This window comes from Halichoerus grypus, chromosome 6 (genome assembly GCF_964656455.1).
Source record: "Halichoerus grypus chromosome 6, mHalGry1.hap1.1, whole genome shotgun sequence".
Classification (NCBI taxonomy): Eukaryota; Metazoa; Chordata; class Mammalia; order Carnivora; family Phocidae; genus Halichoerus; species Halichoerus grypus.
In genome coordinates, this window is record NC_135717.1 from 23,479,646 (window position 1) to 23,498,399 (window position 18,754).

At 44.0% G+C, this 18,754-nt stretch overlaps 2 protein-coding genes across 9 annotated transcripts in view; one reads left to right on the forward strand and one right to left on the reverse strand.

The window, feature by feature from the left end:
- The window catches only part of ZP2 (zona pellucida glycoprotein 2), a 27,853-nt gene extending 18,946 nt beyond the window's left edge, over positions 1 to 8,907 (forward strand). For 4 of the 6 annotated variants that reach the window (XM_036087478.2, XM_036087488.2, XM_078074707.1 and 1 more), the window contains 14 exons: positions 606 to 758; positions 1,554 to 1,595; positions 1,957 to 2,118; positions 2,849 to 2,945; positions 3,039 to 3,220; positions 3,784 to 3,910; positions 4,548 to 4,735; positions 4,819 to 4,910; positions 5,009 to 5,133; positions 5,293 to 5,482; positions 6,699 to 6,834; positions 6,909 to 7,005; positions 7,590 to 7,670; positions 8,762 to 8,907. In XM_036087478.2, the coding sequence (XP_035943371.1) occupies positions 606 to 758; positions 1,554 to 1,595; positions 1,957 to 2,118; positions 2,849 to 2,945; positions 3,039 to 3,220; positions 3,784 to 3,910; positions 4,548 to 4,735; positions 4,819 to 4,910; positions 5,009 to 5,133; positions 5,293 to 5,482; positions 6,699 to 6,834; positions 6,909 to 7,005; positions 7,590 to 7,670; positions 8,762 to 8,907 (1,818 nt within the window). The remainder of the gene's footprint in view (positions 1 to 605; positions 759 to 1,553; positions 1,596 to 1,956; positions 2,119 to 2,848; positions 2,946 to 3,038; positions 3,221 to 3,783; positions 3,911 to 4,547; positions 4,736 to 4,818; positions 4,911 to 5,008; positions 5,134 to 5,292; positions 5,483 to 6,698; positions 6,835 to 6,908; positions 7,006 to 7,589; positions 7,671 to 8,761) is intronic. The other 2 variants (XM_078074706.1, XM_036087497.2) reach the window with 2 other exon arrangements.
- The window catches only part of LDAF1 (lipid droplet assembly factor 1), a 53,717-nt gene that overhangs the window by 13,470 nt on the left and 21,493 nt on the right, over positions 1 to 18,754 (reverse strand). Inside the window, exon 5 of one of the 3 annotated variants that reach the window (XM_036087790.2) lies at positions 18,410 to 18,580. The exons of the other annotated variants lie outside the window; for them this stretch is intronic. Within the exon in view, the coding sequence (XP_035943683.1) occupies positions 18,550 to 18,580 (31 nt within the window). The 3' untranslated portion in view covers positions 18,410 to 18,549. Of the gene's footprint in view, positions 1 to 18,409; positions 18,581 to 18,754 lie in introns of those variants that run through there. 3 annotated transcript variants of the gene reach the window in all.

The window sequence follows — 18,754 nt, forward strand, 5'->3', positions numbered from 1 at the left end:
CAGTGGTCTGCAAACTAAAACCTGTGGATGGCCCCATGCAGCCCATGGTATGCACGTGTGCATGTGTGTGATGGTCCTTGAGCTCAGAATGGTTAGGTTTTAAAGGATTTAAAATAAAAATATATGCTAGAAATAATATGTGGCCTAAAAAAAGCCTAAGATTAATATTTTAGAGAAAAGGGGTGGCTGTCCCTTAAAACTATAAGTTCCCTAAACCAAGGGAAATACCAAAGTTGGCTCTGCCCAGCACCCAGAACAATGGCTGCTACATAGGTACTCAATACATGTTTGAATGACTTGGGTAGAGGCCCTAAATTAGCCAGAACCATGATATTCAGACAAAGGTAAATGTCAAGAAGAACTCAAATAGAACTCCAGTCCCTGAAGCTCAAGGAGCTATTTGCTGCCAAAGCAGGAGTCTTCCTGGGATATCTAAAAGGGTTAGCTGTAGAGTCTGTTGATAGAGGAATGAGGTCCTTCCAGAACCTGTGGTACTGGTAACCTCAAGAATTTTGCCATTCAGCTGGGTCCAATGTTATTATGGAATTGCTTTTCCCACAGAGGTCCCAGCACTTAACTCTTCTTACCATGCCATTTACACACAGTTTGGCCAGCACCAGGTGACCATCAGTCTCACAGACAACAGTACTGCTTCGAGACATACGGCTTTCATATATCCGATCAGCTGTCCAGTTGTGCAAGCAGAAGAAACCCATGAGCATGCAGGATCCACTATCTGCACAAAGGATTCCATGTCTGTGAGTGAAGCAGGCTGACTGCTTCTCATGGCTACTGTAGGGGAAATGTGGTGGTCTACACAGAGCTGGGGTTAGGAACAGGATCAGGATTACAATCCTGTATTCACTACTAATTTGTTGAGTGGCTTTGGATTGATTTCTTAACCACACTGAGCCTTTGTTTCCAAGTCCAAAATAGGGGGAAATAATCTCATAGGTGGCACTGAGAACTGAGAAGGTATATATAGTGCTCAGCACATCATACCTAGCAGTAGAAAAGATTCCATTGGTAGCTGCAATCACATTAATAATCATTTGACAAACTGAATAGCTCTCATGCCCCAGGTTCTATGCCAGATGATAGGATATAGTAAAAAAGCAAAACATTCCATTCACATATTAAGGAATTTTGTAGTCTAACATAACTAATATTGATAATGGACAAATAAAATATATTCATACTTTGTTATAACAATGATAGAACTGCATGGCTTGACCTAAATCTTGATTCCTATGGACAAAGGTAAAAAATGTGCATCTAAGAATCCATTGTCTTAACTTAAAACTGGAAGGGAGCTTAGATCTTCCAATTGCCTTATGGCATCAGAAGCTCAGAGATGAAATGATACCTAAGGGCACAGCTAGTTTTCATGACTGGGCCTGTGCCTTTTCTTAGTATATGCCACAACCAGGCCTTTTGGTGTAAGAACTACACAGCAGTTCCTCTGGGCGTTTTGCACATACTGTCAGGTAGCGTGATTTCAGAAACTTGCTCCTCCAATTCAAAGCCTCACATCATGGTTTCTTTTCTTCCAGTTTACCTTTAATGTTATTCCTGGCATGGCTGATGAAAATGCGGTATGGAAGTAACTTTTTAAATTACAGACCTAAGTAACCTTTAGTTTATAGTAAAGGTAACCTAACTTCAATCCTGACTTAAAATATTGAATATGGGATGTCTGGGTGGCTCAGTTGGTTAAGCGTCTGCCTTCGGCTCAGGTCATGATCCCAGAGTCCTGGGATCAAGTCCTGCATCGGGCTCCTTGCTCAGCGGGGAGCCTCCTTCTCCCTCTGCCTGCGGTTCCCCCTGCTTGTGTGTGCTCTCTCTCTCTCTGACAAAATATTAAAAATAAATAAATAAAAAATAAAATATTAAAATGACAAATAGTCTTAGGGTTAAGGTGAGCACCAGCCCTGTAAATGAAACTTCTGTCTTTAGGGACCCAAGACTCTGAGATGGATCATGGAGGTTAGTGATGGTGTAAAAGTCCAAACTCTGACTTTTAAGGAGGCCATGACACAAGGATATAATTTCTTCTTTGATAAGAACAAGCTAAGCATCCAAATGTCATTCAGTGCCACTGGAGTGACTCACTACGTGGTAGGTGTGAATCTTCTTGTACCACCACCCAAGCACAGACCAGTGTTTCTAAGTCCAAGTGTCCTCTCAACCATGTCTTCAAATGAACTGAGATACAATTGATTTCACAGGTATCTTAATGCCTGCCATGTGCTAAGCCCTGCACTGAGGACTAAAGATACAAGGGTGAACAAAACAGATCCGTTCTTCCCGTTGATGTATAATCATTCTATAATATGCTAGAGGGTGGTACTAAAGTCTTCTATGAATTAAGGTGTTCTGTTTTATCATTTTCCTATAATATGGTTCTCCTGTAAGAATTGGTGCTTTTGGGGCCAACAATCAAGACATGAAATTAATGAGTTAATGAACAGGTCCTGGCACCTAAGCAAGCTTACATGTCAGCCATTTTAACAAGAACAGTCCTGTTACACATTGAGTATAAACTGCACGCAGAGTCCTGTAAACCTTTTCTGAGTGCTGTTACCACAGCTTTTGCTCACATCTGCCTAGAAATCACCTACAGGTCCTACCATTAGACAACGTTAACTTGCCAGGTGTTCTGGTTCTAAAATCTTGTAATCGTAACACCTGATGAACAGTACCTGGACAAAATGCTTAAATTCTACTCAGGCCAAAATAGTGCCCGATACTTGAGAATATGTTTGCCCTGACAATTCTTCTAGCATTGGTTAGAAATTCAAGTAAACGGTTGTCTTTAAAAATGTTTCTCCCTCCACCCCACCCTCAGCAAGGTAACAGTCACCTCTACACAGCACCTGTGAAATTGATACAAGAATCTCTCGGGCAGAAGCTCATCTTAACAACACAAATGCTTTGTTTGTCAGGTAAGGCCCTAGGAAAGGGCAGCTCCAGTTGTGGGAGACACTGTTGCGGGGACGAAAGCTGATCATAGGCATTGTGTCGGCCATTCCTTCTAGATCCCGTGACCTGTAATGCCACACACGTGACGCTCACCATACCAGAGTTTCCTGGGAAGTTAACATCTGTGAGCTTTGAAAACAGGAACTTTGCCGTAAGCCAGCTGCACGACCATGGGATCGAGAAGGAAGAATCCAAGGGCTTGAGATTGCACTTCAGCAAAACTCTTCTCAAAATGAAAGTATGTTCCTATCATGAACCACTGAGATTTATGGAAGCCTGGCTTGAAGCACAGTCTTTAGGATACAGCTGATGACTTGACCATAAATTCTAACTGTCCATATAATGGATTCAAACTTGGAAAGGCCTCAGTTGATCACTTTGCCTAAGTGAATTCTTGACAGATGCAATTGCCAGGGACAGCAGAGTAATCTTATGTCGGGGTATGTGTGTTTTGCAATAACATCTGACAACATTTGTAGAGTCCTTTTTACTCAGACCTGGCTTGGCAGAGGACTCGGCTCTTTGGAATCGGATCTTTGGATCAGGCTTTAGTGTCTAGTACAAAGAGCATGCAGAGCTGGGGGTTTCCGGGCATGGGTTTAAAGCAATAAATTTCCTGCCTAGGACAGCATCCTGATCTGGAGAAGTGATAGGCTCTCTCTTGTTCTGGTTTAAAGGGAAACCTGATCAATTCTGGAGCGTGCCCTATAGGTATATAGTATACTAACTTCCTGCCTCACTGTGGGCTATTCTGGGCCCCCGGGGCTGTGGCTGCTAATCGAAATTCTTGTCTCATTTCAGTTCTCTGAAAAATGCCTACCCAATCAGTTCTACTTAGCTTCACTCAAGCTGACCTTTGCCTTTAAACTGGAGACTGTTTCCATGGTGGTTTATCCCGAGTGTGTCTGTGAGTCACCAGTTTCTATAGGTAAGAAACATTTTGTCCCTTAGTTCTTGTGTATATGGGAAAACAGAGGTTCAGACCCTGTTTTACTTATACTCTGAGGAAACTGATCAGATCAGAAATCTCCATGTAGCTGCTAAAACAGAGCCCGAAGAAAACACCTTCAAAATATACATACGGGTAGATCTCGCTATAACGGATCCATGTTTAAGTAGCCTGGATATGTTCTGCATTAGGAGCCTGAGCCCACCACCTAAATAAGATTGATTCCAACCTGTAACTAGAAGGACTACAAAAGTTTAAAAGACTGCCCCCAAATGCCTACAGATTCCTCAAGGACATGGAGTAGGTATTTTTTCAGTCTTGGCTCTGCCCCTGTGCTTCTTACTTAACCTGTATCCAGTCAAGCCAATGGGAAAAATTAGTTCCATCATCAACTATCCTCCCACCCCCCATTCCCTTCCCCAAACCACTCAGGATTTGTGAGTCTTGTAAGAAGGGACATAATGACACAAGGCATTACACTCGAAGCCATAATCTGACCCTCAACTCACTTTAGCCCCTCAGGGTTTTCTTACAGGTCTCTTCATCCATACTTGAAGGTTGGTAGATGACCATTAACATGGCAGACATGTTTCTTTAAACTCTTACCACCATCTAGTTATAGGTGACCTGTGCACCCAGGATGGATTTATGGATGTCAAGGTCTACAGCCACCAAACAAAACCAGCTCTAAACTTGGATACCCTCAGGGTGGGAGACTCGTCCTGCCGACCTACCTTCAAGGTTCCATCTCAAGGGCTGACACTGTTTCACATCCCCCTGAACGGATGCGGAACAAGATATAAGGTGAGTGCCAGCAGACTGCGAGGTGTTAAGACTGGACTGTAAGATCACTGGTCACCCACTTCTAACCTTTCTCTAATTTTAAGTTCAAGGATGACAAAGTCATTTATGAAAATGAAATACATGCTCTCTGGGCGGATCTCCCTCCACGCACAATTTCCAGAGATAGTGAATTCAGGTGTGATGCAATTGCTACTTAAGCTCCACATTAAATTAAAGCCATCTTCTAACCTAAAATTCATCTTACCACCTCACCCCTCCCCCCATTTGTTACAGAATGACTGTGAAGTGCCATTACAGCAGAGATGACCTGCTAATAAAGACCGATGTCCAAAGTCTTCCTCCTCCAATGGCCTCAGTGAGGCCAGGTCCACTTGCCTTGAGCCTTCAAACCTACCCAGGTGAGACCTCACAACCTAAGAAATCCTGCTTAAAGACTTTCAGGGAAATCTTGCCTGGACTTTCTGATGCTGCCAGACTAATGGAGCACTAGTGATGCTTTAGCTCCTACTGCCACCATCAACAACTTGAGTAGTGAGGATGTTTCCATTCCATTTCAGATAAATCCTACCTTCGACCTTATGGGGACAGGGAGTACCCCGTGGTGAGATACCTCCGCCAACCAATTTACCTGGAACTAAGAGTCCTTAATAGGGCCGACCCCAACATCAAGCTGGTCTTAGATGATTGCTGGGCAACACCCACCATGGACCCAGACTCACTCCCCCAGTGGAATATTATCATGGATGGGTATGTATTCTCAACCCATAAGGTAGCTCAGTTAATCAAAAATTGTCAGTGAAGGGGCACCTGGCTGGCTCAGTCAGTAGAGCATGTGACTCTTGATCTTGGGGTTGTAAGTTTGAGCCCCATGTTAGGGGTAAAGATTATTTAAAAAAAAAAACAAACAAAAACTAAAACACTTTTAGAAACAAAATTGACAAGAGGAGCTAAAACCCTCTTGGGTTTCAGAAGAGCACTCTGTCACAAAGGCCCTGATCTTTGTGTTCATTAGTAACCAGTCCTTAGTCCAATAGCATGATTCATGCTTTCCTCTTACCCTTGAACTTAAAAGAATCGGATCCTCCCCAAGGATGTCTGGCTCCAACACTCTTGATCTGGAGAGAATAGATCTCCAGTTCCTATTCTACCACGTGCCAGGCATGGTGCTATGTACTCCACATGCATTATTTGAACCTCACCACTCTGTGAAATATACTAGCCACCTCACTTCATGAAGAAACCCATGCTTGCTGCTTAAATAACTAGCCCAAAGTAATATTTAGTAAATGGTGGGATTTGAAAGCCTATCTGACTCGAGCCTGAAGACCATAATGCTATTAAGTTGTAACTACACACACTCATGAATTGATATTTGTCCTGGGAGCTCTGCCTGCAGGTATTTGCACCTGGATGGAAATTGCACATTACCTTCCTTGAAGCTGTTGTAATCTGTTGCTAAGCCCTTAAACTCCAGGTACACTACTGTGCCAGGATTATGTGTAGCCCCACCTAACATGCAATTTTCCTTATAGCTATCATCTTCAACTGTCATCAAGGAGATAAAGTAGCAGGAGTTCTCTACCTTTGTCACGGACCTATACTAACTGCCTGGGACATACTAGGTACTCAGATGAGTAGGAAGAATTAAGCCAGTGAGAAGAACTACATACAGCACTTTAGTAGCTCCTGATGGGTTTAGCTGGCGAACAAATAGATACTTAAATTGTATTACTATAGGCTAGAAAAATAGAACTGGCATGTATAACTCATGACTTGATATTGTTGGATAGGCCACGTCAGAAAGTATATTAAATAAAAGGCACAGGTAGAAGGTAGAACAGTTTGGATGGTGTTAGAATATATATGGATGAATTTGGGCAAGTGTTGAGTCAAACTTGGGGCAGGGGGCTGGGGGGAGGGTGGATAATGTGGTTGATGTTCTTCCTTTGTGTGTGCCTCCCAGCTGTGAATACAACCTGGACAACTACAGAACCACTTTCCATCCGGTTGGTTCCTCCGTGACATATCCTAATCACTATCAGAGGTTTGATGTGAAGACCTTTGCCTTTGTATCAGAGGCCCAAGTGCTCTCTAGCCTGGTAAGCAATTAAGCCACCCGGGACAGGTTGAATGTGAGTGCATCGGTTCTACTTCACTCTTGTTCTATTTCCAGGTCTACTTCCACTGCAGTGCGTTAATCTGCAATCAACTCTCTCCTGATTCCCCTCTGTGTTCTGTGACTTGCCCTGTGTCATCCAGACAGCGGCGAGGTAAAAATTTCAAGTCCTTGTTACTGTGAGTCCTCAAAGCAAGCCTTATCCTTTCAGAATTGGAAGCTTTAAGAATGAGGGCTGTGGGGTACCTGGCTGGCTCAGTCAGTAGAGACTATGACTCTTGATCTTGGACTGGTGGGTTTGAGCCCCATGTGTGGTGTAGAGTTCACATAAAATAAAAAAGAATTGAGGGCTTCGTTAGGACTCTTCACATGTTCCAAGAAACCTTCTCAGCCCAGTCCACCCTGCCTATATGATAAGGCTGAGATGGCAAGTTCTTGATCAGACTATGGGCAAGTTTGGTTTTGCACATGGACTGGAGCCTGATCTTTTGCAGAGGTGACTCTGAAAAGTTACTATGGTGGAGTCTAGGTGAACTGGGAACTTAATCTTCTTGGGATATTCTTGGAGAGTTTATCCTGTTTTTACAGTAAAGTATATGCCCTCTCCTGCAAAGGTGGGGAAAACCCACATAGAGCCGGGGACTCGGCGGAGATGTGCTCTAAGAAGTCCATCGACACACCTCTCTCCACTGGTCACTATTCCAGAGGTCAGACACTAACTCCGTTTTCTGTCCCCAGCCACAGGTGCCACTGAAGAGAAAATGATAGTAAGTCTCCCAGGACCCATCCTCCTGTTGTCAGATGGCTCTTCACTCAGAGGTATGGATTTAAAGCCTAGGGTACTTCCTGGACTCAAGATCTTAGATTTATGTTTAAATTTAACTATGCACAAATACTACATGCCTACAGTAATCCTAAGTAATAAAACAAGAAGTCTCTCTTCCTAGCCATACCTTTAAGTCTCTTGTGTACTCATCCAAAAATCCCTCTTTAAAAAAAAAATCTTTTAACGCAAGTGGAATCCTCGTATGTTCTACCTACTTGCTGTATGTTTTTTTTAACTTGTTAGAACCACTTAATCTGTACGGAGAACTACCTCACTGCTAATAGCTATATCGGATTCCATCTACGTGGCTCTATCTTAGCCACAGTCCTCATTCTCGGGTATCTAGTTACTTCCAGTTTTGTCACTAATGCCACAGTAGAATGCTCTTAAATCTTAGCCTACTACACAAATTCGGGATTTTTTTTTTTTTTTTTTTTTTTTTTTAAGATTTTAGAACACAAACTGGAGGGGCAGGGAGATTGGGGGGAGAGAATCTCAAGCAGACTTTGGCTGAGCACGGAGCCCAACTTGGGGGCTCAAACTCAAAACCCTGAGATCACAGCCTGAGCCAAAACCAAGAGTCAGACCCTTAACCGACTGAAACACACAGGCGCCCCCGGGGGATATCTTTCTAGAAGTGAAACTATTAGGTCAGAAGGCATGTACCTTACTACTGCCAAACTTCAGTCTGTACTAGATTGTGTTCCTGTTAATATCCCATATCTTCATCCCAGGCCTACAATTTGAAAGTAAGCTGTCTTAAATCCGTAACAACCTGCAAGAAATCATGCACTCAGGACCATCTCTATTAGTGCCATAATGTTAAATAGGCTGAAACAGGTTCTTTCCTGGTGTCGACTCATCTGATTTTAGATTAATAAAAGCAAGTAGGAAGTGGGAACAGCCGCGGGAGCAGAGCAGAGAGAGGAGGAGCTTGGCTCAAAGAGTAGACTATATTCCAGGTTGTAAGCTTCCCAAATGAATCCTTTGAGGCTTAATCTCACTTCTCTGGGGACCCTCAGGCTTTGACTTAGGCCTTTTGATTTAAATGATCTTAAGACTTGAATGTCTGCTTCCTTCCCAGATGCTGTGGACTCGAAAGGGCACGGGGCTGCCGGATATGTTGCTTTTAAGACTGTGGTGGCTGTGGGTGCCTTAGCAGGCCTGGTGGCAACTCTAGGCCTCATTAGCTACCTGCACAAGAAAAGAACCATGATGTTAAATCACTAAGGATTTTCAAATAAAGTGGTGGAAGTAAGCTGCCTGCTTTTACCTCATTAAACTTACATGGAGTTCAAGGATGGCTTCTTGCGGTCACACTTGTAGAGGGAAGGTAGAGCCTTTCCACAATCCTAATGGGCTTTGGCTGTGTAGATGCGAATAAGGAAATTCAGGACTTAATTGCTTCCTGTCCTTCAGTTTTCTCTGACCTCCACTCCCCAAACTGGTAGTGCCAGAAAATTCAACCAGCAGTGGGTCTTAGCTACAGCCCAGCTCTGGGGCTGCCTTTAGACGACTAGTCTTTCACCCCTCCATTCATATATGCAAGATGTGGAGACAAGAGGTCACCCTTAGTCACTAGAAGGGCAGAGTAACCAGGTGTTCCCAAGGAATTAATTTAGTGTTCTGCTTCACTATTTCCTAACTCAAATTACTCTTTGAAAGAAACTTTCCCTGAGAACTTGAAGGTATTCAGTTATTGTTCCCTGTATTCATCATGCAGTTTGAGAGCAGCAATCTCCCTTGGGGGAAAGAAAAGAATATAAGGTTCTGGTTTTCTTAGGGGCAATTACAACAGTCCTAGTCTCATTAAGCCTCCACAGCTGTACACCAGCCCCTTAGCTGAGCCTGGAAAGCTGCTTTCCCACTACCTACACTTGATTATTCCCTCCTCCTGAGCCTTTTTCCCCTGAGGGTCCCCCCAGCTTCTACACTGCAATTTTATCAATAGGACTAGTGTTTGCTTCACACTGTAGCTCTAACAGACTATCTTCAAGATAACGAATACAGAAATGAACTTGATTGTATCCTTCAACTAGAAAAACCTAGATCTAAACAAGAATTTTGCTAGGGAAAAAGTCCTAAAGCTTTTAAATATCTGTACAGGGCTGGGAGGTGAAAACAAAGTCCTCAATGTGTTAGACTTTTTCAACCCTCAATTGGGAGTAGTCATTCTGACTTTTAATATTCTTTCCTCAAGAAGGAAAGAATATTACATATACTGCAGCTCTTTAATGGTGGATTCCTCCTTTTCTTCCAATATACCTTCTCATTCTAAGTCCTTTGAGATTAATATGGTAGAACTCAGCCCTGGTGTGGGGAAGATCTGTGCGAGAGATCTGGTCTTTCTAGAGTAACAAGGGTCAAAAGTTCAAATGATCTCATTAAAGCCATTCTTTGGATATAGCTTTAGAAGGGAGTAAGGCCTTAATCTGCTAATGGTAAATGGTCTTGGAGTCAAGCTTTTCTGTGACTGACAAGGTGAAGTGTTACATATTAGAACTAGAAACCTTGCATGTGCTTGCATGTACTTTTTTAAATGGCATTTAAAAGTTGGCCACTTAAGGGGTTTCCTGTTCCCCAGTGGTAGGCTGAATAATGACCATCCCAACAGGTCCACCTCCTACTCCCCAGAATCTGAATATTCTCTACATGGTCCCAAAGGGACTTTGCAGATGTGGCTAAGGGTCCTGACACGGGGATATTACCTAATAAGGCCCCATCACACAGGTCCTTATAAAAAGGGCAGAAGGATCAGAGTCAGAAGACGTCCCAATGGAAGCAGAAATCAGTGGGGGGCCACAATCCACAGAATGTGGGCAGCCAATATTAGCAAGGATGGCAAGGAAATGGATCTCCACTAGAGCCTCAAGGAACACAGTCCTGCTGCCCCATTTTGGACTTCTGAATCCCAGAGTTGTAAAATCACCGGTATTTTAGGCTACTAAGTTTGTATTAATTTGTTGCAACAGCAATAGGAAACAAATACATGATGAGTCCCTACCAACAATACTTTGCTAGAAATGCACACATTTTACAGAAGAGCAACTTAGGCCCTAGGGTAGCTGGTCCAAGATATACTATCTTGATGAAGGAGCTGGAGCCTCTCTTCTCCAAGTTGGCCTGTTTGTGTAGTGCCACGGGTCAGGATCGTGGTGACCCGGCCCCCAGGCTGCCCCCACAGCAGGGCTTGGCTCTGACGTTTGCCACAGCACTGGAGCAAACTCAGAGAAAAGCAAAGCTCGCTGTGGAGCAGCTGCTGGGATGAACACTTGTTGCCATGGTAGCCTGGAACAAGTACAATGAGTGATTCAAGTTATGTTCTCAACTTCTGAAGGTTCACATCCTACCGTACATGGGGGAGGCAGCCTAGCGCTGTGGGGAAAGAGTGAGCTCAAGTCGCAGGAGGCTGCTCCTTCACCCAGACTCGTGGTGACAATCTCGCCTATGCAGTAAGGATGAGCCGTAATTATCACAAAGGTCCCAGGAGGTAGATGAGGGGCATGTGGAGTCTAACACTCTACCAAACAGTTCGGATAGTAGAAGTTATGGGGGCTGGGAATGGACCCGCATGCCTTGGGAAGTCCCCTCTAATGCTGAACTTTCCTTCCCTGCCCCATTCTGCTGACTCAGGCGGTTTTATGAAATTTCTCGGGTTCTAGAATAAGAGCTGGGCTTGGGTTCTGGATCTATGTCTCTCTTGCTGTGCGACCTTAGGCAGGTGGAACGATCTCTGAGCCTATTTCCACATCTGTAAAATGAGAATAAAACCTATTTTGGTAAAAACGAGACAAAAATCAAAAAAACTATTTTGGGGGTTCCTGGATGGCTCAGTCAGTAGGACATGTGACTTGATCTTGGGGTTGTCGGTCCGAGCCCCATGTTGGGTGTAGAGATCACACAAAATCTTAAAAACGAAAAACAAAACCTACTTTGAAAGCATGTGAGGGTTCAGTGAGATAGTCAGTAGTCAAAGTCTTGGCGTATGTGCTGCCCAGTCAGCACTGGAACCGACTAAATAAAACCTCAGAAATAAAATTATAAGCAACTGACGGTTGGAAAAAGCTATGTGCTAGATGAGAGATTCTTAATCAGGCACATATTTTGAAGAATATACATGTCCTGACCCCACCTACTAAACTAGAATCTTCAAGGAGGGGGGTCTAAGCATGTTTAGACTCTGTGGGAGGCCAAATAATGGCCCCAAAATATCCATGTCCTAATCTCAGAAACCTGTGAATGTTCCCTTCCTTGGGAAAAGGGACTCTATGTACACGATTCATTTAAGGGTCCCGGATGGGGAGATTATCTGGATCATCCAGCTGGGCTCTAACTGCAATCACAGGGATCCCTCTAAGAGAGGGGCAGGGAGAGATCTGATGACAGGAAGGAAAAGGCAATGTGACGATGGAAGCGGGTCCTGGAGTGATGCACCATGAGGACGAGGGAGGGGCTACCAGCTGAGGAAAACAGGTGGACAGCTCTTCAGCTAAAGGAGTTCAGGAAAAGGGCTTTCCTCTGGAGCCTCTAGAAGGAACCTGCCTCACTGGCACCTTGACTTTAGTCCAGTGAAACCAATTTTAAACTTCTGACCTCCAGAGTAAATTGGTTATTTTTAAGCCACTGGCCCTGTGGTAATTTGTTACAGCAGCAAGAGGAAACTAATACAAACTCCTCTGGTGATCCTGACATACACCCCTGGGTAAGAATCGCTGTATCAGACAAAGGCAGAGGCCGGCAAACTTTGTCACAGACAACGTGTTACAAACTCACATTGTTGCTCACACACAGGGATTAAGAACACGGGAGCAGTTTATTGTTTCAAGGACGTGGCAGATTCAAGTTGCAACCAGCTTCATTTCTAAACTATAGTATATCCTGGTGAAATTGAAGAATTGCTGAGGACACAAGTCCATCCTGAGATGGGAATTGAAGTCGTAACCCACTGAGGTACCAGAATGAGAATTACCTTTTATGGCGCTCTCTGCTGTGCCGATAAGCAGGAAATCCACGGGGTTACATTCCTTTCGGCTTGAAGGTGGTGGTGAGCGGGGTGGGAAGCTACCTCACTGTGGGCAGGACAGGGGGTCTGCAGAAGGTGGAACATGCAGTGCCTGGCATATCATAGCAGCTTCCACCTGATGAGTTGATGGACTCCAGTGTGTGTAGGCTGGGCTATTAGGTAGCATAAGTACCACTTCTTCTCTTGAGAGTAGATTTCCCTGCCAGAGGTTAGAGTTCTGGCTAACCTCTCCTTGGTCCCGACCTTTGATCACACAACACCCCAGGAATCTTGCTTTGTGAAAAAACACAACTAAAACACTCATGCGTGTGCTGGGACTGATACTGTAGGCTGCTTAATCAAAAAGGGTTTCCTTCCCCCTTTCTTTTCCTGTGATACTGTGATTTATAGTAAGAAATATATATTTGGTCTTTGTCCCCATTTAGCACAGAGCTCCTAAAACACTTGGAATTTCCTAAGTGTTGAGAGCAGTTAAAGAGCCTTTTGTTCCATTAATAGATGACTTTGGGAAAGCCCCTAGATAACCTAGAGAAGGGGGCTGCTTGCCAGGGAAACCAATCTTGAGTAGAGGGTAGAAACTTTCAGTCTTACCCCCTTGATTTCTGGGACTTGGCCAGTGACTTAACTGATCACACCTATATAATGAAGCTTCCATTAAAACCCCAAAGCAGAGGATTCAAAGAGCTTCCAGGTTGGAGAACACGTGGAGATTTGGGGAGAATGGTGCTTTCAGAGAGGACATGGAAGTTCCTTGTCCTTTCTCCAACCCTATGCATCTCTTCCATCTGGCTGTTCCTGAGTTACATCCTTTAATAATAAACCAGTAATCTAGTAAGTAAACTGTTTCTCTGAGTTCTGTGGGACACTCCAGCAAATCAATCAAACCCAAGGAGGGTGACATCAGAACCTCCCATCTGTAGCCAGACCATCAGAAACACAGGTAACCACCTGGACTTGTGACTGGCGTCTGAAGCAAGGTGGGGTGGGTGGGGACAGTCTTGTAGGACTGAGCCCTTAACGTGTGGGATCTGATGCTATCTCCAGGTAGATAGTGACAGAATTGAGTTGAATTGTAGGACACCCAAATGGCACCAGAGAATTGCTTGGTGGTGTGGGGAAACCCCCATACGCATTGAATTGGGTCCCAGATACCCCTTCTTCCCTAATAAGAGAACTTTGACTCTGTTCTGGAATGGCATAGTATATCCCTAGGGGATATACCCTGATGGTGCTAAATAATCAAGATAAAGTCTCATTCCCCTTGCAGATCAGCTACCAGCAGGCATATGGTTCTGTTCAATGAGATTTAAAGGGATATTAGAAGGGAGGCATCTGTCTTTTTCTTACTTGTTTAAAAAAAGAAAAAAGGTATGTAAGGCTAGCCCCTTTTCTTCCTATCTGTGGATGTGGTTGTGTGACATTGTGATTCTTTGAGCTGTGGCAGCCATCTTGTGACCATGAGGAAACAAGCCTAATGACACTGAGAATGGTGGAGTAAAAACATGGAAAACCTCGATTCCTGATTACTTCATTGTGTTACCTGAATCAACCCTGCAATCACTTGTATCTTGTTAAAAAGAAAGCCACAGGCCCCCCAAAGGAGGAACTCGTGCTAGGCCAAGTCACCAAACCAGAGCTTAATATCTAATCTCATTGCAGTTTTAACCTCCCCCAGAAATGAAGTCTTAACTGGTCAGTCAGGACTTTTCTAGTCAGCACCAATGAGGTAATCTGTCACATGGGCCCTCTCCATTCCCCAAAGGAAGATGAGGTCACCCAGCCCTTCCCTCTAAGGGAAAGTGACCTTGCCTAAAGCAATATATTCTTTTGCTAATAACATCTTTGCTCCACCCTCCTTCCTATTTAAAAACTTTCCATTTTCTACAACTCCTCGGAGCTCCCCTCTACATGCTAGATGGGATTCATGACTCGCTTCATAAAACCAATTAGATCTTCAAGTTTACTCAGTTGAAATTTTGTTCTTCAACAATCTTTCATGTTTAGTGAGATGCTAAGGATTCCTATTTTTTTAAGGGAGGCAGTTTGTTTCTTGTAGGTAAAAGTATTCAAAATGATTCAGGATTAAAGAAGCTTTATTTTTAGAAGAATGACTATGGTTATAATTTGCATCTATAAGAACACACCAAGTTACATGTAAGCTTTCTTTTGGATTAATAGCCAAATTTGCATAAACCACAAATAAGAACACCTTCTGTTAACAAATTTACTTTGCTTTGGCTCCCTCAAGGCACAAGAAGACCAGAGTCTTATTCTATTCATCTTTGGATTCCCATTGGTCCTTATGGGAGGGAAGTGATTTAACCAAAAATATAGTACAAAGAAGCTCGATTCTGTGAAAATTAGTAAAGGGAAACCCCACTAAATGAAGTCAGGAGATTTTGGCAGGGGAAGCTCCCACGCCCTACCACTCCAACTCAATTGCAGACCCAACAGGAAGAGACTGACGTGACTGTGAACATAGATACCACTCTTCTACTTCAGCCAGAGGAAGAGCTACTTTCCTCATTCCCCACCCCCACCCACCAGGCAACAGCCAATGAGAAGCCACTATACTTCCAACTCCCAGTTCCTCTAACGGACTTCTAGTTCATAACAGTCTTCCCAACTTACCCCTTCTCTCCTTAAAAAAGTGAGCCTTGGGGTGCCTGGGTGGTGCCATGGTTAAGTGTCCGACTCTTGATTTCAGCTCAGGTCATGATCTCAGGGTCATGAGATCAAGCCCCACATCGGGCTCTGCGCTCAGCGTGGAGTCTGCTTGAGATTCTCTCTCTCCCTCTCCTTCTGCCTCCCCCAACTCGTGCACTCTTGTTCTCTCTCTCTCTCTCTCTCTCTCTCAAATAAATAAATAAATAAATAAGCCTGTCTCTCCTTTATTTCCTGGACTTGCCTACAGTTTTGCCGCAGCTTGTTTGTCAAAGATTGCAATTCTCTTTTATTCCCAAATAAACGCATCTTCTGCTGGTAAAATAACCGTCAGTGTCTATTTTTGAGGTTAAGCATTCAAAGCAGATAGTATGGTCTCTTCACTTCCATACCTAGGGATGGGTCCTCCAGTTCTCAGTGCTGTTCTCTGCTGAGCCAGCTTCAGATTGCTGGATATGAGCTCCCTCTTCTGGCTCAACAATTAAGCACTTTCTTTAAGAAACATTTGTTCCATTTCCACCTCCTGTTTTTGTTTTGTTTTGTTTTCTTTTCTTTTCTTTTAAGGGTTTCAAATGGGGCTTGAAGCTCCAGCACCTACATAGGGGCATAAGGTCTCCTATGCATGTGTATGGGGCCTTGAGTCTCCTCCCAAGTTTTGGAAAGCCAAATGACACCCACTGCCCTCTCCAACCTGGATGGCTCTCCGATTCCCAACTGCCAAGTAGTCCACCTTCCCCGTGTCTCATCCTTGTCACTTCTGCTTTAACAAAAAAGCAGGGAGAGGGAAGCAAACCGAGCCTGAGCCAGCAGCCGATGATGGCGTTCTTGTGACCTAGTCACCAGCCAGCTCTGAGACCTTTGGCAAATGGTTACCTGTTGGCCCAGTTTCCTCTCCTGCCAGTTGATGAATATGGCAGGAAGATGGAACAGAGGGAACTTGCAAAACTGTTGTGAAAGGTCAAAATGGTAATGGGTATGAAAGGTCTTCGGAAACCTGACATCCTTCACAAATGTGAAGGTGTTTTCCTGATGCCATTACTGTAACTGACTACTTTAGTGCAGACCTGGCCGATTCCAGCCTCATCCCAGACGAGCTCAGCTATTGCTGAGCCTAACGCTCTTTTTTTATTATTATTATTATTGTATTAGTCACCATACATTACACCATTAGTTTTTGATGTAGTGTTCCATGATTCATTGTTTGCATATAACACCCAGTGCTCCATGCAGAACGTGCCCTCTTTAATACCCATCACCAGGCCAACCCATCCTCCCACCCCCCTCCCCTTCAGAACCCCCAGCTTGCTTTCCAGAGTCCATCGTCTCTCATGGTTAGTCTCCCCCTCCGATTCCCCCCCTTCATTCTTCCCCTCCTGCTATCTTTTTTTTTTTTAACACATAATGTATTATTCGTTTCAGAGGTACAGATCTGTGATTCAACAGTCTTGCACAATTCACAGCACTCACCATAGCACATACCCTCCCCAATGTCTATCACCCAGCCACCCTATCCCTCCCACCCCCCACCACTCCAGCAACCCTCAGTTTGTTTCCTGAGATTAAGAATTCCTCATATCAGTGAGGTCATATGATACATGTCTTTCTCTAATTGACTTATTTCGCTCAGCCTAACACCCTCCAGTTCCATCCACGTCGTTGTAAATGGCAAGATCTCATTCCTTTTGATGGCTGCATAATATTCCATTGTGTATATATATATATATATATATATATATATATATATATACCACATCTTCTTTATCTATTCATCTGTTGATGGACATCTTGGCTCTTTCCACAGTTTGGGTATTGTGGACACTGCTGCTATGAACATTGGGGTGCACGTACCCCTTTGGATCCCTACATTGGTATCTTTGGGGCAAATACCCAGTAGTGCAGTTGCTGGGTCGTAGGGTAGCTCTATTTTTAACTTTTTGAGGAACCTCCATACTGTTCTCCAGAGTGGCTGCAACAGCTTGCATTCCCACCAACAGTGTAGGAGGGTTCCCCTTTCTCCGCATCCCCGCCAACATTTGTCGTTTCCTGACTTGCTAATTTTAGCCATTCTGACTGGTGTGAGGTGATATCTCATTGAGGTTTTGATTTGGATTTCCCTGATGCCGAGCGATGTTGAACACTTTTTCATGTGTCTGTTGGCCATTTGGATGTCTTCTTTGGAAAAATGTCTGTTCATGTCTTCTGCCCATTTCTTGATTGGATCATTTGTTCTTTGGGTGTTCAGTTTCATAAGTTCTTTATAGATTTTGGATACTAGCCCTTTATCTGATATGTCATTTGCAAATATCTTCTCCCACTCTGTCGGTTGTCTTTTGGTTTTGTTGACTGTTTCTTTTGCTGTGCAAAAGCTTTTTATCTTGATGAGGTCCCAATAGTTCATTTTTGCCCTTGCTTCCCTTGCCTTTGGCGATGTTTCTAGGAAGAAGTTGCTGCGGCTGAGGTCGAAGAGGTTGCTGCCTGTGTTCTCCTTTAGGATTTTGATGGACTCCTGTCTCACATTTAGGTCTTTCAACCATTTTGAGTCTATTTTTGTGTGTGGTGTAAGGAAATGGTCCAGTTTCATTCTTCTGCATGTGGCTGTCCAATTTTCCCAACACCGAGCCTAACGCTCTTAATTCTTGTTTGTCTCCATCAAGATTTCTCAGCCTCGGCACTGACATTTGGGTCCAGATAATTCTTTTTGTAAGGGGCTGTCATGTGCATTGTAGGATGGTTAGCAGCATCCCTGGCCTCAAGCCCCCAAAAGCCAGCAGCAGCCCCTCTCCCAAACACACACACAGTTGTGACAATCAAAAATGCCTCTGCATGCTGCCAAATGTCCCGGGAAATAGGCTCTGGATTCACACTTCTCGGTCTTTTCTGGTCAGTGGAAAATGTTGTTCAGGGATTTCTATGTATAAAGTTCTAGGCTACCCAAAGTGAATATGCAGACATTGTACCCATCCCCAGAGTGCTGGTGGAGAGGGGGCAGGTAGGGAGGGTAGAAAGAAGGACAAATAGAAGAGAATAGCAGCAAACAAGAGACAATTTAGTCGAGCAAGGGTATAATTATTCCACGGTGTTGTAGCCCTTTTATAATCTAGAGATCACTTGCCTCAGTCTCCCAAAGACTCCGGTTGGGCGGCATTCTCTTTACAGACTAAGGAAGTCAATGCACAGAGAGGTTGTCATTTGCTCACCATGCCTGTTCCACAAGGGCTGTAAGTATAAAGAGAATGCACATAGCAAGACATGACTTCACGGAGGTATGAACCTGGAGCTGGGCTGTGGGAGGTTTGGAAGGGGGATGCTCCAACATCATTGATTTTCAACTTTTCTGCCACACATGTGGATACTATCCACCATAACGACATACTCAAGAGGCACACCAGA